This window comes from Bos indicus x Bos taurus, chromosome 29 (genome assembly GCF_003369695.1).
Source record: "Bos indicus x Bos taurus breed Angus x Brahman F1 hybrid chromosome 29, Bos_hybrid_MaternalHap_v2.0, whole genome shotgun sequence".
Taxonomy (NCBI): Eukaryota; Metazoa; Chordata; class Mammalia; order Artiodactyla; family Bovidae; genus Bos; species Bos indicus x Bos taurus.
This window is the reverse complement of record NC_040104.1, coordinates 22,574,259-22,590,759: the sequence shown is the minus strand read 5'-3', so window position 1 is coordinate 22,590,759 and position 16,501 is coordinate 22,574,259. Positions and strand designations below refer to the sequence as shown.

General features: G+C 55.8%; 1 protein-coding gene across 3 annotated transcripts in view; it reads left to right on the top strand.

Annotated features, from left to right (window-relative positions):
• SLC37A2 (solute carrier family 37 member 2) overlaps positions 1–15,731 on the top strand; it is a 28,111-nt gene extending 12,380 nt beyond the window's left edge. For 2 of the 3 annotated variants that reach the window (XM_027532209.1, XM_027532206.1), the window contains exons 2-19: positions 2,640–2,721; positions 3,190–3,283; positions 3,399–3,477; positions 5,636–5,771; positions 6,151–6,227; positions 7,150–7,316; positions 7,842–7,879; positions 8,115–8,267; positions 8,594–8,684; positions 10,173–10,235; positions 10,508–10,593; positions 11,059–11,107; positions 11,278–11,351; positions 11,615–11,693; positions 11,814–11,911; positions 12,146–12,210; positions 12,423–12,479; positions 14,458–15,731. In XM_027532209.1, coding sequence (XP_027388010.1) covers positions 2,692–2,721; positions 3,190–3,283; positions 3,399–3,477; positions 5,636–5,771; positions 6,151–6,227; positions 7,150–7,316; positions 7,842–7,879; positions 8,115–8,267; positions 8,594–8,684; positions 10,173–10,235; positions 10,508–10,593; positions 11,059–11,107; positions 11,278–11,351; positions 11,615–11,693; positions 11,814–11,911; positions 12,146–12,210; positions 12,423–12,450 — 1,407 coding nt within the window. In that variant the 5' untranslated portion in view covers positions 2,640–2,691 and the 3' untranslated portion in view covers positions 12,451–12,479; positions 14,458–15,731. The remainder of the gene's footprint in view (positions 1–2,639; positions 2,722–3,189; positions 3,284–3,398; positions 3,478–5,635; positions 5,772–6,150; positions 6,228–7,149; positions 7,317–7,841; positions 7,880–8,114; positions 8,268–8,593; positions 8,685–10,172; positions 10,236–10,507; positions 10,594–11,058; positions 11,108–11,277; positions 11,352–11,614; positions 11,694–11,813; positions 11,912–12,145; positions 12,211–12,422; positions 12,480–14,457) is intronic. The other variant, XM_027532208.1, reaches the window with a different exon arrangement.
• The last annotated feature ends 770 nt before the right edge of the window (positions 15,732–16,501 follow it).

The following is a 16,501-nucleotide window of genomic DNA, read 5'->3' as shown; positions in this document are numbered from 1 at the left end:
TTGACTTAGATGTGGTTGATGCTGTTCTCCCTGTACATCTGATGAGGAAACCAGAGGCAAAAACTTAAAGAACTTGCATTTGGTTGCACAATTAATTAGAGGCTTCCCAGGTGGCTCAGTGGTAAAGAATCCACCTGCCAATACAGGGGACACAGGTTGGATCCCTGGATTGGGAAGATCACCTAGAGCAGGAAATGGCAACCCACTCCAGTATTCTTGCCTGGAAAATTCCATGGACAGAGCAGTCATGGAGTTGCAGAGTCAGACATGACTGAGTGCGCAAGCATGCGCACGCACACACACACGCACACACACACACGCACGCACATCTACAAAACTTGAAGCTTTTTTCCAGATAGGACACTGGTGAGTGTTAATCTGCAGGGCTGTGGTTTTCTTCCATCCTTTGCTTTCTGAAGAAGCCCAGTTGGGCACAGTCTCCAAATCCTTCCACCCCCTCCCCCCACCCGCTGCCAGATTCTGAAAGTCCCTGATCCAGGAGTCATGAGCCATTTACCAGTTGGAAAACATTGCTACCACCAAGCTTGTCTATGTGGGTCACTGTGGCAGTCCCTGGGAATAACCCCAGATTCCCTGGAGAATCCCTTGTGACTCCCTGCCCCTGTGCACCCCGTGTCTGGAAGTAGGAGCCAGACAGACCACACAGTAGAGGAGCCAGAAAGCCAGGCTAAAGAGTTGGAGCTTCATTCTTCCCCCAAGCTTTAAGCTTTTTATTTTGTACAGAGCTTCATACTTAATGGAATGGAGAGCCACTGAGAAATGTTCAGCCTGGTGACGGCAGGGTACATGTACCTTCATTCTCTTCAGAAGATGAACTACGAGGCAGTGGAGAGATGGAGATAGACCAGAAGTCCAGGGGCGAAGTGAGAAGGGTCCTGGCAGCCCAACCTGAGTTCAGCCTCTGATGTAACACCCTTCATTTCACAAACTTGAGCCTTCATAACATGCTTGTGGGGAAGTGATTTGGGGTTTGGAGGCAGATCGCTAGAGAGGGCAGACCGAGCCTCCAGTGTCCTGGCTCTTTGATTCAAGGAGCCCAGGGATAGAATGGAGTTTCCGGGCCCCCTCCCCTCCTTCCCCATCTTCTCCAGGGGATCTTTAAGAAGACAAGGCTCTGGCCTTTCTCTTGGGCTGGAGTCCACGCTGAACTCTCTTTTTCCATGTACTTCCTGGCTCCTGGATGCTGAGTCGGCTCAGCTGATGCTCTGCTGGGGAAGCAGTGACTCAGGAGGACACGGTGGCCCTCCCCCAGATCCTCAGGAGAAGTGGGGAGTGGGGCGGTCAGTGGAAACTTCAGTGGTTCCTGGCTGACCTGTGTTTTCCACCTCAGATCAGTGCATGGGATGAGAAGCGAGGGTGGGAGAGGGCTGTGTGATGCGTGAGCCACAATGGAAAGAGTGACCCTTCTGTCTGGAGGAATGGACTAGAATAGAGCCAGGCAGAGGACCTGGGTCCTGTCAACTGGCTTTTCCTCTGCTGCCACATTTCCCTCTATGTTTTGGACTCTGCTCCTACTGGACTGTAGCAGGCACCATTTCTGCAGCGTTCTAGGCTTCTCTGGTGGCTCAGACGGTAAAGAATCTGCCTGCAACGCAGGAGACCTGAGTTTGGTCCCTGGGTGGGGAAGATCCCCTGGAGAAGGGAATGGCTACCCATTTCAGTATTCATACCTGGAGAATCTCACAGACAGAGGAGCCTGGAGGGCTACAGTCCATGGGGTGGCAAAGAGTCAGACACAACTGAGCAACCAACTAGGCTTGTGAGGAGTAGTTGACCTCTCTTTAAAGATAGACCCTTTCTGGAAGTTTGGAATCAACATGTACTCAACATGTAATCAACAAACACTGATGTATTTTAAATGGGTGATGTATATGTATGTCTTAGTCCCTTCGCTGTTCACTGGAAACTACCTCAACATTGTTAATCGACTCTACCCCAATACAAAATGTTTCTGGTGTTAAAAATAATAAAAATTTTAAAAGTAAAATAAAATGGATAACCAGCAAGGACCTACTGTGTAGACAGAGAACTCTGCTCAGTGTTATGTCGCAGGCTGGACAGGAGGGGAGTGTGGGGGAGAAGGGATACACGTGTATGTATGGCTGAGCCCCTTGCTGTTCACCTGGAACTATCACCACCTTGTTCATCAGCTCTGCCCCAATAAAAAGCAAAAAGTTTTTTAAACAAAGAGACACTTGGCATGCATCCTTCTCCTCCTGGCTTCCACCGTTTCTGGTATTTAAACACAGTCCTGTCTCCCTGCGCCCCCATCTCTCTCACACACACGCACACAGAGGCACCCTGATCTTAGGGAGGACAGGGAGAAGTAGAGGCGATGGGCAGTGACAAGAGCCACAGAGGGCACTTTGGTGCCGTCTAGGACGCCGCTGTTGGCCCAGCTCTGTTGGGAGGCCTCTGCCCTCGGGAGCAGGAACTCTGAGCACTCTGGCCTCTGGGCACCTGTCCCTCCCCTCCCCTTGGCCTCTGCCCCAAGCTTGTGTCTGGAGGGGAGCGTTGGTGGTGCTGCCAGAACGAGCACAGGTGGACTGCTTCCTGGACACAGTGGAGACGGTAGGCCTGGACTCTCTGCTAACCCAGATGCCCACCTTCCCCTGCAGGTACCGAGCCTTCATCCTGCTCATCACCTTCTTAATCTACACCTGCTATCACATGTCCCGGAAGCCCATCAGTGTCGTCAAGGTGAGTCTGGCCCGGGGGTAAGGAAGAATGCAGGACTGCTGGGCTCAGCAGAAACACGGAAATACTTCAGTAGCACAGCCCGGAGCTCAGTGGAGCACCGTCCTTGTCCCTTGTCTTGGTCACCAAGTCTGTCTCTTCCCCCTTGGCTGACTCCCACTTTCAGCAGTTCTTTTTCCCAGGAGAGTTTCCTGGGTTTCTTCACCAAGAGAGTGGTGTCGGGGAACTGGGGGTGGAACCAGAGAGCAGGCACCTTGGGTCCCCTGGGTGCTGCTCATAGACACCCCTTGCCCTTCACCGAGGCTCTGCCGTGGCCCCTTGCCAGACCGGGTGTCAGAGGAAGACGCAGGGAGTCCAGTGGGGACGGGCAGTGGCCTGCTGTGGTGGGGGAGGTTACTGGCTCCCTTGCGGGCTGGGTTGACTCTGGAGCCACCAGCTAACCCCTGACCTGCACACCCGTTGCCTCTCCAGAGCCGTCTGCACCACAACTGCTCAGAGGTAATCCAACCCGTCAACAGCACCCACAGTCTCAACGACACCACGTGGTGCAACTGGGCCCCCTTTGGTAAGAGCGGGGCGAGCCACTCCTCCCCATGCCTGCTCCCCATCCAGGCCCGGGAAGGGCTTCTTGCAGGGGGCATCCAGATAGCCAGCTTTCTGTCTCCCCTGTCTGCCTTCAGATAAGAGCAACTACAAGGAGTTACTGGGGGCCGTGGACAACGCCTTCCTCGTGGCCTATGCCATCGGCATGTTTATCAGGTAAGAGGCAGAGCCCATGTTGGCCTGTAGGGTGGTTCAGGCTGCTGTCTTCTCTACACCAACCTGGGGCCATGGGGTCAGAGACAAAGTTGTTGGAAATGAGACAAGCCTTCCACACATCCCGTCACCCGTAGCTGGCGTGTTGCCACCATCACCCAGCCTGCTCCTTCACCCGGCTGACTCCCTCTTTTAGTAACTTTCCTGCAAAGACCTTCCTGGATCTTCTTTTGAGTTTATTCACTCAGATGGCATGTCAACGGTGTGGCTGGAATATGGTCTGTCCTGGACAGGGATCCTTCACGGATAACCCGAAAGCTGAAAGCCCAGCACGGCTTTTATGTAGCAAGCATGATGTTTGTTCCCAGGAGGTGAGGGTGGCTGAGGCTGGGTACTACCTCTAAAGAGCTCACAGCCTACTGGAGTGACCGATGCTTCAGCAGCTATGTTATAAACAGTGTGGTGGCTCTGAGACAGAGGTGGCTACGTACGGAGCTCCAAGGAGTCGCTTAGTCTGAGCTGGGATTAGAAAAGAGGGGTCAGGAAAGGCTTCTTGGAGAAGATGACACTTGAACTGATGAAGAGAAATTGGACTTGACTCATTTGAAAAGACCCTGATGCTGGGAAGGATTGAAGGCGGGAGGAGAAGGGGACGACAGAGGATGAAATGGTTGCATGGCATCACCAACTCAATGGACAGGAGTTGGAGCAAACTCCGGGAGTTGGTGATGGACAGGGAGGCCTGGCATGCTGTAGTCCATGGGGTCACAAAGAGTCGGACACGACTGAGCGACTGAACTGAACTGAATAGAGACAAGAGTCTTTCCCAGTGGCTCAGTGGGTAAAGAATCCACCTGCAAGGCGAGAGACACAGGAGACTCAGGTTTGATCCCTGGGTGGGGCGATTTTCTCGAAGAGGAAATGGCAACCCTCTCCCATATTCTTGTCTAAAAAATTCCTTGGACAGAGGAGCCTGGAGGGCTACAGTCCACAGGGTGGCAGAAAGTTAGACATGACTGAGCACACTCGCACAATGGAGTCATGGCTTGGTGAAATAAGGCAGGTGTAATTTGAAGCAGCATGACTGCACAGAGGGCAGGGGGTGGAGTGGGGGACTCCTAACAGGTTTACCAACATGTAAAATGCAGAAGACGGGGCTGAAGAACGAGGTCATTGTGTACTAGGCTGTGGGCACAGGAGAGCCACTGAGTGGGTGGCTCAGTGGGTGTCATGTTCAGATCCACATGTCAGACAGATACTGAGAGGCTGACGGAGGTGGACTTGAGGGAGAGAAGGGCTGATTGGCTTTTCTGGTAACTCAGATGGTAAAGAATCTGCCTGCAATGCGGAAGATGCCCTGGAGAAGTGAATGGCAACCCACTCCAGTATTCTTGCCCATGGGCAAAGGAGCCCAACTGGGCTATAGTCCATGGGGTCACAAAGAGTTGGACATGACGGAGTGACTGACAGTTCACTTCAGGGCTGACTAGCAGGTCACACTAAGGAACAGATTTGATAGTAGCTCCACCTGGGCTTGGAGGAAAGCTTGAGTTAGAATGGTATTATTAATAATAGAGATGGAGAGAAATGACGCACTGGAGAGAAATAAGAGGAGCAGCAGGCAGGTCTTGGAGGTCGCTTGTGGAGGGTGGGCCGCAGGGACAGGAGACTGAGGTAGCTCGCTTCCGGCTTGAGTGGCCAAATGTGGGGATGCCATCGAGTCCACTGAGGGGCGCAGACATGGGGCAGGGTCTGGGAGGGGGGCAGAGGAGTCCAGTCTTTGGAGTTGTTGATTAGCAGCTATTTGGGAGGCAACGCAGTCAGGATGTCCAGAAGCAATGTGGATATGATCCTGGGAGAAAGTTCAGGGCTGTAGACACACAGCTGGGCTGTGTACATGTACATACATGACAGGTAAAACCATAAACGTGATGCAAGAGAGAATGCATGAGATGGACTGGTCAGCCAAGGGGGAAGAAGAAGGTCACGGGGATGTTACAGAGGCCACTTTGCCGGGCATGTTGCGAGGCGTGTCGTCAAACAAAGCAGAGGGGCCTAGTGGCAACACAGAGGTCCCTGGTGGGGCCCTGGGGGAGCCAGGAGGCGGAGGGCAGGGGTGCGAGGTAGCCGAGATTAACCACGAATCCAACTCTCTCTGCAGCGGCATCTTTGGGGAGCGGCTCCCCCTCCGGTACTACCTCACAGCCGGAATGCTGCTCAGCGGCCTTTTCACCTCACTCTTTGGCCTGGGGTATTTCTGGAACATCCACGTGCTCTGGTACTTTGTGCTGGTGCAGGTACGAGCCTCCTCCGTCTTGCACTCGGGGCTCTGTTCCTGCACAGAAAGATCACAGAGGCTGTGAGTCCTTCCCAGCCGCTCCAGGTCACAGCAGATCCCGACCCAGGCTCCTTTATCACAGTGCGGGGTCCCCTGCCCACAGCCAGGGCGGCCTCGCCAGCTCAGGGAGTCTGCACTGAGCGTCAGCCTGAGGTCTGTGGAGGTGCCTGTGAGGCCCAGTCTCTGCTGTAAGGACCTGGGGTCAGAGGGGCATCAGCTGGTGGGTGTGTGCACGCGTGTGAAGGAACGGGGAGCATAGTGTGGATTCTGGAGGGCTCCCCATCCCAGGGGCTGCACCACACAGTCCAGGGGTCTCTGTCCCCCCACTTTCCCTGCAGATCTTCAATGGACTCGTGCAGACCACGGGCTGGCCTGCCGTGGTGAGCTGCGTGGGCAACTGGTTCGGGAAGGGCAAGTGAGTGTGACCAGGGAGGCGGGTGGGCATTGCCTGGGGGTGCTGGGCTGGTGTGGGGGCAGGAGGTCCCTTGTGGCCTCTGATACGATTTTAGGATCAAAGATTAGAAATAAGCCTCCGTCCTGCTGACTCGCACAGGCTGGGATATAAATGTTTTAGTGACTAAAAGCAGTGACTTTTTTCATTGCTGAGGTTTTAATCCTTAAAACCTGCCATCTTCGTTATGCCTTCTCCTCATAATAGATGAATTTCCATTTTGCATGAAAACAAAAATGAAGCCTATAAAACTCTGTGTGTGTGTATATATATAAATGCATATACTCATATATTTTAATGCATATATATGTATATGTCTTATATATTTATTTATTTTTCCCTTGAACTGGCTTTTGTGCAAAAAAAAAAAAAAAAGTTTCTTTTGGGCAGAGTTTCTCAGCCCTGGCACTGTTAATTAACACTGTGGGCTACATCTGGGGCTGTGTAATTCTTTGCTGGGGGGCCGTCCTACACGTTGTAGTGTTTAGCAGCCTCTACCTGCTAGACACCACCAGCACACTCTGGGCTGGATCACCAGAACTCTCCAGACAGTGTCCATGTCCCCTGGGGGCAGTCACCCTTAGCTGAGGCTTTCAGAGTCACAGCCTCAGGGCAAGAGAAGAAAGGGTGGGGCTGCGGCCCTGGGACGGAGGGCAGGGAGGGCTTGCTCAGGGAGCTGGCTGGGCAGCAGGACACCACAGGCCTGGCTGTCGCTCACTCGATGCCAGCCAGCCCTGCCCCTCCTCCCCGACTGGGGTCTTCGGGCACGGAGGCTACAGGCAGCCAGCTGTTCGCACTTGGCCAGGGCGGTGTCCGAGAGCCCAGGGCTTCTCTTCTTACGCTTCCTGCTCTTGCCTCCCTGCCCCCCTCCCCACCTCCCCTCCAGGCGGGGGCTCATCATGGGCATCTGGAACTCCCACACGTCCGTGGGCAACATCCTGGGCTCCCTGCTGGCTGGCGTGTGGGTGGATCAGCAGTGGGGCCTGTCCTTCGTGGTGCCCGGCGTCATCACCGCCATCATGGGCATCATCACTTTCTTCTTCCTCATCGAATGTGAGTGGACCCCTCTCCCCCCATCCCCACAGGGCCAGAGCGAAGCTTCCCAGTTAGGTTCTGGGAGAAGGAGGCTGGTCCCGTGGGGGTCGCAGGGTTGGAGGCCCAGGCGTGTGACTCAGAGGACGACCTCTCTGGGCCTCGATTTCTCGCATGGGACACCTGCTTTCCTGGGCTGTGGAGAGTGTCTGTGAGATGCATGTCAGGATGCCCGGCAAACGCTGGCTCCTCTGACCCTGAGGCTGGAGAAATGGGTTGGACGGCACCCTCTCCATGCTTGCTGCTTTTTTTCCGGCTCCCTGACAGATGGCCCCTGGAGTCATGGCCATGGTCACTTGTAAGCAAGAGAACGAAAGTCCACGAGGCTCCCATGGTTAGGAGACCCAGGCCTCAAAGGTGGTCTCTGGAGCCCTGGCTCCCTTGTGCTGGAAAGTCCACAGGCCCCCTTGGGGGTGTGGGGCTCACATGCCATGCAGGGTGAGGGCCTGGTCTGCTGGCAAGCTTCTTAGAAGGTTTTCCTTTCAGACCCAGAAGACGTGGACTGCTCCCCGCCTCAGCACCACGTGAGTGTGGCCCCCAGCCCCACTTCACCAGGGGGCTGGTCCCAGAGAGGCCTGGGGAGTTGAGGAGGGGCCTGTGTGTCCAAAGCTGGGCCCACGGGTGGCTCCCTGGCAGGGTGTGAGTCCGGTTCAGGAGGGGGTGCATACCTCATGCTGCTCATCTCACGTGGGCTGTCCCTCTAGCTGGTGGGGGAGTGGTATGTGGACGTGCCCCCAGTAAGGGCTCTTCTCTGCTCAGGGTAATCCAGAAGAGAGCCAAGATCAGCCTGAGGACCCCGCGAATGGACCCAGCTGTAACAAAGAGAGCAGCCTGGAATCAGCTGTCACCTGCTCCAAGGAAGCAAGTGCTCAGCCTTCCGCCATCAGCTTCTTCGGGGCCCTGCGTATCCCGGTGAGTCGTCTGTGGACCAGAAAGAAGAGAGAGGCTCTCTAGATTTTTCTGCTGGGTCTCAGGAGATGGGGATGCTCAGGGTGATCCATGGTTTTTGGAGTTTCTTTACGTGCAGTGCTTAGGGCGGGGGCCCTCCTGGGGAGGGTCATGTGGCCGGACGTTACCCTAGCATTCAGGCAGCAGGCATGTTGCTGTACCTGAGACTGGAGGTGTTCTAGAGGCTGCTCCGTGTGGTGGGCGGTGGAAAGTGCTGGCACAGGGCTTGGTGGCCGCAGGCCCCAGGCTGTCCTGCCCACCTTCCCACCTGCCCTCTGTTGTGCTCCCAGGGCGTGGTCGAGTTCTCCTTGTGTCTGCTCTTCGCTAAGCTGGTCAGTTACACCTTCCTCTACTGGCTGCCCCTGTACATTTCCAATGTGGGTGAGTACACGGGGAGGAAGAGGGGAGAGAGGAAGGGGGGGGCCTCCAAGGAAGAAACCCACCATGAGGTGCTTATGACTCCACGAATAGGCAGGATTTCTGCTGACACTCTCCAAGCACAGAAGGAAGATTTTTTCTTTCATGGGAAGCTAAGTTTTGCAGAAACCCTCCTAGTCCCTGACTGATTCCAGCCACTTTTCCTCACTTGGCACTCAGTCGGGGTTAGGAACTCAAATCCTCTCTAACGTCTACTCCGGCCTCAAGTGTAGGCGAAACCCCACTTCAGGCCCATTGGCTGGCTCATAGATGGGTGGGATTGGAGGGTCCTGGAGAAACGGTCTGCCTTCTGAATGCCTCCAGGAGTCTCTCAAGCCTTCCCCAGCCCAAGGAAGAGGGCCTGGCAAGCTGCCCCCGCTGCTGGTAGCCTGGTGGGAAACACTGTTCTCTTCCCAGGGGCTGCCGGGATACTTGGGTCATTGATGCCCAGTGCCCAGGTCTGCTGGGCTGCCCACCTTGTGGACTTCCTGTCCCCTGCCTCTGTCTCTGCCCAAGGATGGACAGACATATGAGAGGTCACTTCTGTGGTTAGAAAAGGATGTTTATGTCCTCTTGTCCTGGGTCTCTGGTTTTCCCCAGGTGGGGCTGCTCTATCAAGGAGCAGCTCTGCCCCCAGAGCCCAGAGCCCCAGAGCCCTGCCAGGGTCAAGGACCTCTCAGCAGGGACACCGGCCTCCCTCCAGGGCCCTGGGGGAACAAGCTGCCGTCCACACGGTACACTTGGGCCACAGGATGCCGTTTGGATGAGTCAGGGCCAAATCTCAAGCTGTAACCTGCCACCTCCCACCCTCACCCTGTCTGCAACTGAGGGGCCTCCCCCAAAGACAGGGCTAGAGGCCAGGGCGGCCCTGTGGACACTGACTCTTTGTTCTGTGGCCTTGATGCTGGCTACAGACCGTGAGTCAACCTTGAGGGCTGGGCTGCCAGTCACACTGCTGGGCATCCCTCCTTCTAATCCCAGGGCAAGGTCAGGGGCCTGAGGTGCCCATTTTCCCAGTGAGCCTCCTTCCTGGCTCCGTTTATCAGTAGGGAACTCAGAAGGAGGTGACAAGCTCCTGTGCGGGCGTGCTGCTCTGTCAGGGGCGGGCAGGCATGTGGCTGGACGGGCTGAGGCTCAGACCAGGCTCAGCGCTGGGGTGCCCCCCGGTGGGACAGGGTCCTTGGGGCCAGATCCGTGTGCTCTCGGAGATCAAGGCCATCCGACAGGGGAAGAAGGTAGTACAGGCCTGGTGGCCAGAAAGGGTGTCCCGTCCCAAACTGCTGCAGACTCACCTGTGACCTTGGCCAGTCGCTTCCCCCCAGACCCCCCACTCCTTCTGAAGAAGGGGGCAGTGATCCCGGGTCGGGAGTCTGCAGGGACGCTTCCAGCAGTGGCCCTCCACGCTGTCTGCCCTGAGTCCCCAGGTCTGAGCACGTGCTTCGTTTTCCACAGTTCACTTCACTGCCAAGGAGGCTGGGGACCTCTCCACGCTGTTCGATGTTGGTGGCATCATAGGTAAGGCCACGCCCTGCCATGCCTCTCAGCTGGATCCACCTCTTCTCTTGTTGGGTTGCAGACGAGAGGGACAGGTTCCAGCGAGACGTGACCTAGGCAGATGGCAAGGGAAAAGGTGGCATCCTGCCCAGGTGGCCCTCCCGTGAGCCATGGGTACTGGGACGGTTGCAGAGGGAGACACTCTGCTGGCCCGGGGTGCCCCGAGTGGACTGCTGGGGCAGCGCTCGGGGGTCCCCCGTGCCTGGGGCGGCAGTGTGCACATTGTATTCCAGGCGGCATTCTGGCGGGGCTCGTCTCTGACTACATCAATGGCAGGGCCACCACCTGCTGCGTCATGCTGATCTTGGCTGCCCCCATGGTGCGTAGAACCTCAAGGCTGAGGGCCGGGAGCTGTGTGCACGCCCGGGCATCACACACACACACCCGTCTCTTTGCGTGTGTGCAGCCCTGTGCACGGCCAGGGGAGGAGAAGCCAGGATCAGCACAGGGAAAGGGATCCAGACTGAGAATTTTGGAAAAGGACTAGTGGCTCTTTGACCTCAGTTGGAGCGGGGGATGTCAGCTGCTAAACTTCCTGACCAAGGAAAGAATAAGAGGCTGAGGTTTGATAGGAGAGGAGACTTCTGGAGCAAAGGAAAACGATGGATTACTGCATGTTAGACCCTGCCTCCCTGGGACACTTGAGGACCAAGAGGCCAGGGTATGAGAGGAAAGAAGGGAAAGCGGGCTTCTGGGGTTTCCAGTCTTCTGGGCTCCAAGCTAATGGAGGCGGCCCATGGAGAAGCCAGCTTGTGACCCTGCCCCCCTACTTCTCCTCTCTCAGATGTTCCTGTACAACCATGTTGGCCAGAGAGGAATCGGCATCTCCATAGGTAGGGAGCTGGCACTGCCCTGGGGACCACACGAGGCTGGCTTGGGGGCACGGTGGGCAGCCTGGGGAAGTGGAGGTTCTCAGCCTGGAGCCTGGGGGACTCACCTGCTTTGGGGCGGAGGATGATGGTGGCTTCTCCTCTCTAACTGGCCGTCTCCATCACCACCTCAGTCATGCTGCTTATCTGTGGAGCCCTGGTCAACGGCCCTTACGCGCTTATCACCACTGCTGTCTCAGCTGACCTGGTAAGCAGGGCCACCTCGGGGCCTGGCCAGGGGCTCTATCTCCAGGCTCATCTTCCCCACGTCTTTCCCCTTCCCCCAGCCTGCAGAGACGAGATCCTCAAAGTCCTTCAGAGTCCGCCCTGGTTCCCTGTTTCTTCCCAACTCCAAGCCCTCATCGCTCCCTTTCCCCGACCCAGCCCCTTTCTCAGTCGCAGTCCTGCTCAGGGCGCTGCCTCTTAGTTTGGCCCCCACACCCACCCACCCTGACTCTGCTGTCTCTCCAGGGGACGCACAAGAGCCTGAAGGGCAACGCCAAGGCGCTGTCCACTGTGACAGCCATCATCGATGGCACTGGATCCATAGGTCTGTAACTTTCACCCTGGGCTCTCCCAACAGACCCCCGAGCCTGGTCTTGGGCAGAGTTTTAGGATGGAGGGCACAGCCCCTGCTCTGGGCCCTTCTCTGACACTGTGCTCCGCACAGGTGCGGCTCTAGGGCCTCTGTTGGCCGGGCTCATATCCCCCACGGGCTGGAACAACGTCTTCTACATGCTCATCGCTGCCGACGTCCTGGCCTGCTTGGTAAGAGTTTGGGGGCACACAGATGGGTAGGGGGAGGGGTCCCCTCCTGCAGGCCTGGAAGCTGGGGCTCCAAAGTGTCCGGACGATGAGGACCGCTTCCTTTGCATGAAGCACTCTGCCTCCCATGGGTGACCCCTGCAGAATGGCACTGTGAACAGCCAGCCCAGTGGTCACCTAGTGTTAGGGACTGGCCACATGCTCCATGCTTGCGTCTCCCTCCCCTCCTCCCCACAGCTCCTCTGCCGGCTGGTGTACAAAGAGATCCTGGCCTGGAAGTCATCCCTGAGCAAAGACAGAGGGTAAGTCCTGCGGAGGGAGCGCTGGAGCCCTGTCCACCCAGCCTCACTCCTCCTGGGAGTGAAATCCATCGCTCGGGGGCTCTGCACAGTCTGAGCCCAACTCCAGCCCAGACCTCAGGGACGTGGCCCGCGGACCCCGAACGTGCCCGTGAGCCCCGGCCCGGCCCCCAGCTCCACTAACCCGTCGTCTATTGTCCCATGTGTCTCCATAGCTCTAATGTGGCCCTAACCCACGCGTGATAGTCTTTTCCTCAAGTCCCATGACTTTTGTGAGTATTTCCTTCAAGTCTGTGACTACTGTGCTCTTAAGAGTGCATGCAAAGCCTCTCTCTCCTCCAGTGTGATTTTTCTGATTTTCCTGACTTTTCTGACTTTCGCTTTTTCCTTGGGGGCCAGTTCCAAAGATTCGGACTCTGGGTGGAATATGGTGCTTGGGAAGTATTTCCTCAGAGGCCAGAGCCGCTGGGAAGGTCAGCAGCCTCTCCTTACCGAGAGTGACAGGGTTTGGGACGGACCCCACCCCCCAGGACAGAGGAGATGGCATCTGGGGAAATAGTTTTTCCTCTGAACTCAGACACTGAGCTGTCTGCACCTCCCAGAGTTCAGAAGCCGAGGGCGTCTGGCCTGTCTGACTGCGGTATGCAGGAAAAAAGCGAGTGCCAAGTGAAGCCTCTGGAACAAAACCCCAAGCTGACCTGAGGCGTGGTCTGCCTGTCGCCCAGCGGTGGTGGGTGCAGAGGTGGCTCAGACAGGCTCGCGGCTGAGGCTGGGCGTGAGAGGCTGGGCCGTGCAGCTGGTGCTGAGGCTGGGAATGTTCTCTCGCAGCCTTTCTGGCTTTCCTTAGGAAGCTCTTGCTCGTGAGAAGCAGCCCGAGTGATGGACCGGGTCTGGATGGTAAATGTGAGGAAGAACCCGCTGGGGGCCTGGGAACCAGCGCCATATCTGGGGAGGCACTTCCCTTTAAGGAAGGTGTCATCCCGGCTCAGGGAGAGCAACCCGCAGGGCAGGAGGCGTTAGCGGGGCCTCTGTCCTGCCCTGCCCTGGAGGGGGAGCAGAGGATGGCACCTCAAGACCAATGCTGCTTCCACCTGCTGCCCCCCGCCCCCCAGACCAGGCCTGCGGGGACCTGGGGAGGAGAGGGACGGAGGCAGGAGGGGAGGAGAATGATGCATAGTGAGCATCTGCTCTGGGCGTTGACTTGAGTCTGTCTAGCTGTACTGGCGTCCCTCTCAGCAGCCCCGAGAGGTAGAGGCGAGAGGACAGAGGCTCAGAGCTCACGGAACACACCTCAGGCCTTTAGCTCGTCCCAGCAGAGCCCGCCTTCGGACCTAGGTGTGCGGGTTCACTGCCATCTGCATCGTCAATGGGTCTTTCTGTGAGGCAGGCCTGTGTCGGGGGCGCGGAGGCACAGAGCCAGGGCTCGGCACCAGAAACCCTGGACAATCCTGACTTCTCTGCTCGCCTGCTTCTGTAGAACCTTGGCACCTTCTCCGAATGTCCGCGTCCTTGTGTGTCCAATGGGGGTGCTCATTCCTAAATACCTGATTGGGTTGGTTTCAGGCTGAGACACGCTGGGATAAAATATGACATGGCTTTGCAAAGCCATCAGACGTGGTACAAACATTGTGAAGTTTTTTGAAACATGATTCTGGCTTGGTGCTCCCTGCTGAAGAGGGGACGGGGAGCCCTAATGACAATGAACAGGAGGAAAAGCAATTATTGGGTTGGCCAAAAAGTTCATTCGGGGTGTTTCCATACATTGTTATCAGTTCAGTTCAGTCACTCAGTCATGTCCGACTCTTTGTGACCCCATGGACTGCAGCACCCCAAGCTTCCCTGTCCATCACCAACTCCTGGAATTTGCTCCAACTCCTGTCCATTGAGTCAGTGATGCCATCCGATCATCTCATCCTCTGTTATTCCCTTCTCCTCCTGCCTTCAATCTTACCCAGCACTAGGGTCTTTTCTAATGAGTTAGTTCTTTGCATCAGATGGCCAAAGTACTGGAGCTTCAGCATTCTTCCAGTGAATGTTCAGGACTGATATCCTTTAGGATTGACCAGTTTGATCTCCTTCATATGATGTTATGGGGAAACCCGAATGAACTTTTTGGCCAGGCCAGTATTAAGGGACCCAGTATTAAGGCAAGGGGACTTGCCTTCCCTGTTCCCACTGTTGGGATGGGAGCCAACACTTGTTAACCAGTGTCTCACCTTCTCTTCCACTGCCTCTGTCCTCTTCATGCAGGTATAGAGAAATGTGAGGCCCCTGATCAGAGCAGAAACACGGAGGGACCTTGCTGGGTCCCAAGGTGCCCCCCCACACAGATGGCTGAGGCAAAAAGCCCCTTGACCCAGCACCAGCCAGCCCAGCCCGTGAGGCTTCCAAGGGCTAGGAGACGCTCCACGGGAAAGGACCGCCAAGTTCGAGGACATGGAAAACTCAAGGGCCTTGTTGGAGAATGGAGGGAACGCAGAGTGCTCACCATACTGAGAAGGCATCTTGAGACCAAAACAAAACGCTCAGGCATCTCCGCGCCATCAATGGATCAGTTTATTACAGGGTCACTTAACGGATGGAGTAGGCTGGACAGCGATCTGGGAGCACCCCCATGCCGCCCAGGGGCCATGGGAATGATTCTATGGCTAACCTGGGGGACGGGGAGGCAGGACATGCCTTCCTAAGTGAAAATTTATGAACACGTAACCAGTCTTGTGGGTGCTGGGAACATGTCAGAGAAGATTTCCATCATTGTTTAGGGACTAACAGAGCATAGAGGCTACCTGGTCCTAATGGTTATTAAACAGTATCTATTAACTTCCAAAGCCCTTGATAACAGGGCAATGATTCAGCATACCGTACAGTCCTGAGCAGGCCCAGCGGAAGGAGAGGAGAGACTGTGAGGATCCCTGATGGTGTCAGTTCCGCTGACAGTGATCCAGGCCTGAACTCTGGAGACCGCAGGCCGGAGGGATTGCGGCTGAGGGCTGTCAGCATTTTGGTACAAGGAGGGGTCTGCTCAGACTCTTTCTTGTCCAGATTCCAAGATGGATAGCCGAGGTTCAGTGAGGCCAAGGCCTGGAAAGAGTGTGTCTCTCCTTCTCATGTTAAACTTGAACCCGTGTAATCAGCCTCTGCCTGAAAGTGTTATTTCAGAGCCACCGACCTCTCTCGGTCCCTTATGTCCACAAGCCTGTTTTCTCCGTGTGTTTCCCCACACTGGCACCCCTGTTTCTACCCTCCATTTGATCCTGTTTCCAACTCCTGACCCACTTTGATTAAAACATTATTGCTGTATGCTCCAGGGACCAGGGAGAGGCAGGGCAGCGTGGGGGTGTCACTCCCAGGCGTGGCCAGCTCCTGAGTGTGAGGGCACCTTGCCTCCCTCTTGTCCCAGCCCTCTGTGTCCCCAAGGCAGATGGCTTATCAGGGCAGTGCTGTGGGGGAAGTGTGTAGGGCGGTGGGGTGGGGGGGGCATGACCCAAAGTCCCAGTATGTTATTAAATATTTTGATAATGAAATACCAGTGGTTACTGAGTGTTCACTGTTGGCCACCCTGAACCCTTGGGTCTGCCAGGCAAGCTCTTGGCATCTCTGTCTGCCCTCTGACACTGCCCATCAGCCCCTGTGCCAACGTCTGTTGCCAGCTGCTCCTGTGCTCATTGGGGATCATGTGGGCTATTGGCACAGCATCCCAGGACCTCGGAGCAGTGTGCTGGGTGCTCCAAACTGGGGTGCTCGTGGCAGCTGTGCCTAGAGGAGGCAGTTCAGTCAGTTCGGTTATGCAGTCATGTCTGACTCTTTGTGACCCCGTGGACTGCAGCACGCCAGGCTTCCCTGTCCATCACCAACTCCCAGAGCTTGCTCAAACTCAGGTCCATTGAATCAGTGATGCCATCCAACCATGTCATCCTCTGTCATCCCCTTCTCTTCCCACCTTCAATCTTTTCCAGCATCAGGGTCTTTTCCAATGAGTCAGTTCTTTGCATCAAGTGGCCAAAGTATAGGAACTTCAGCTTCAGCATCAGTCCTTCCAATGAATATTCAGGACTGATTTCCTTTAGGATGGACTGGTGTGATCTCCTTGCAGTCCAAGGGACTCTCAAGAGTCTTCTCCAACACTACAATTCAAAAGCATCAATTCTTCGGTGCTCAGCTTTCTTTATGGTCCAACTCTCACATTCATACATGATTACCAGAAAAACCATAGCTTTGACTAGACGGACCTTTGTTGGCAAAGTAATGTCTCTGCTTTTGAATATGCTGTCTAGGTTGGTCATAACTTTTCTTC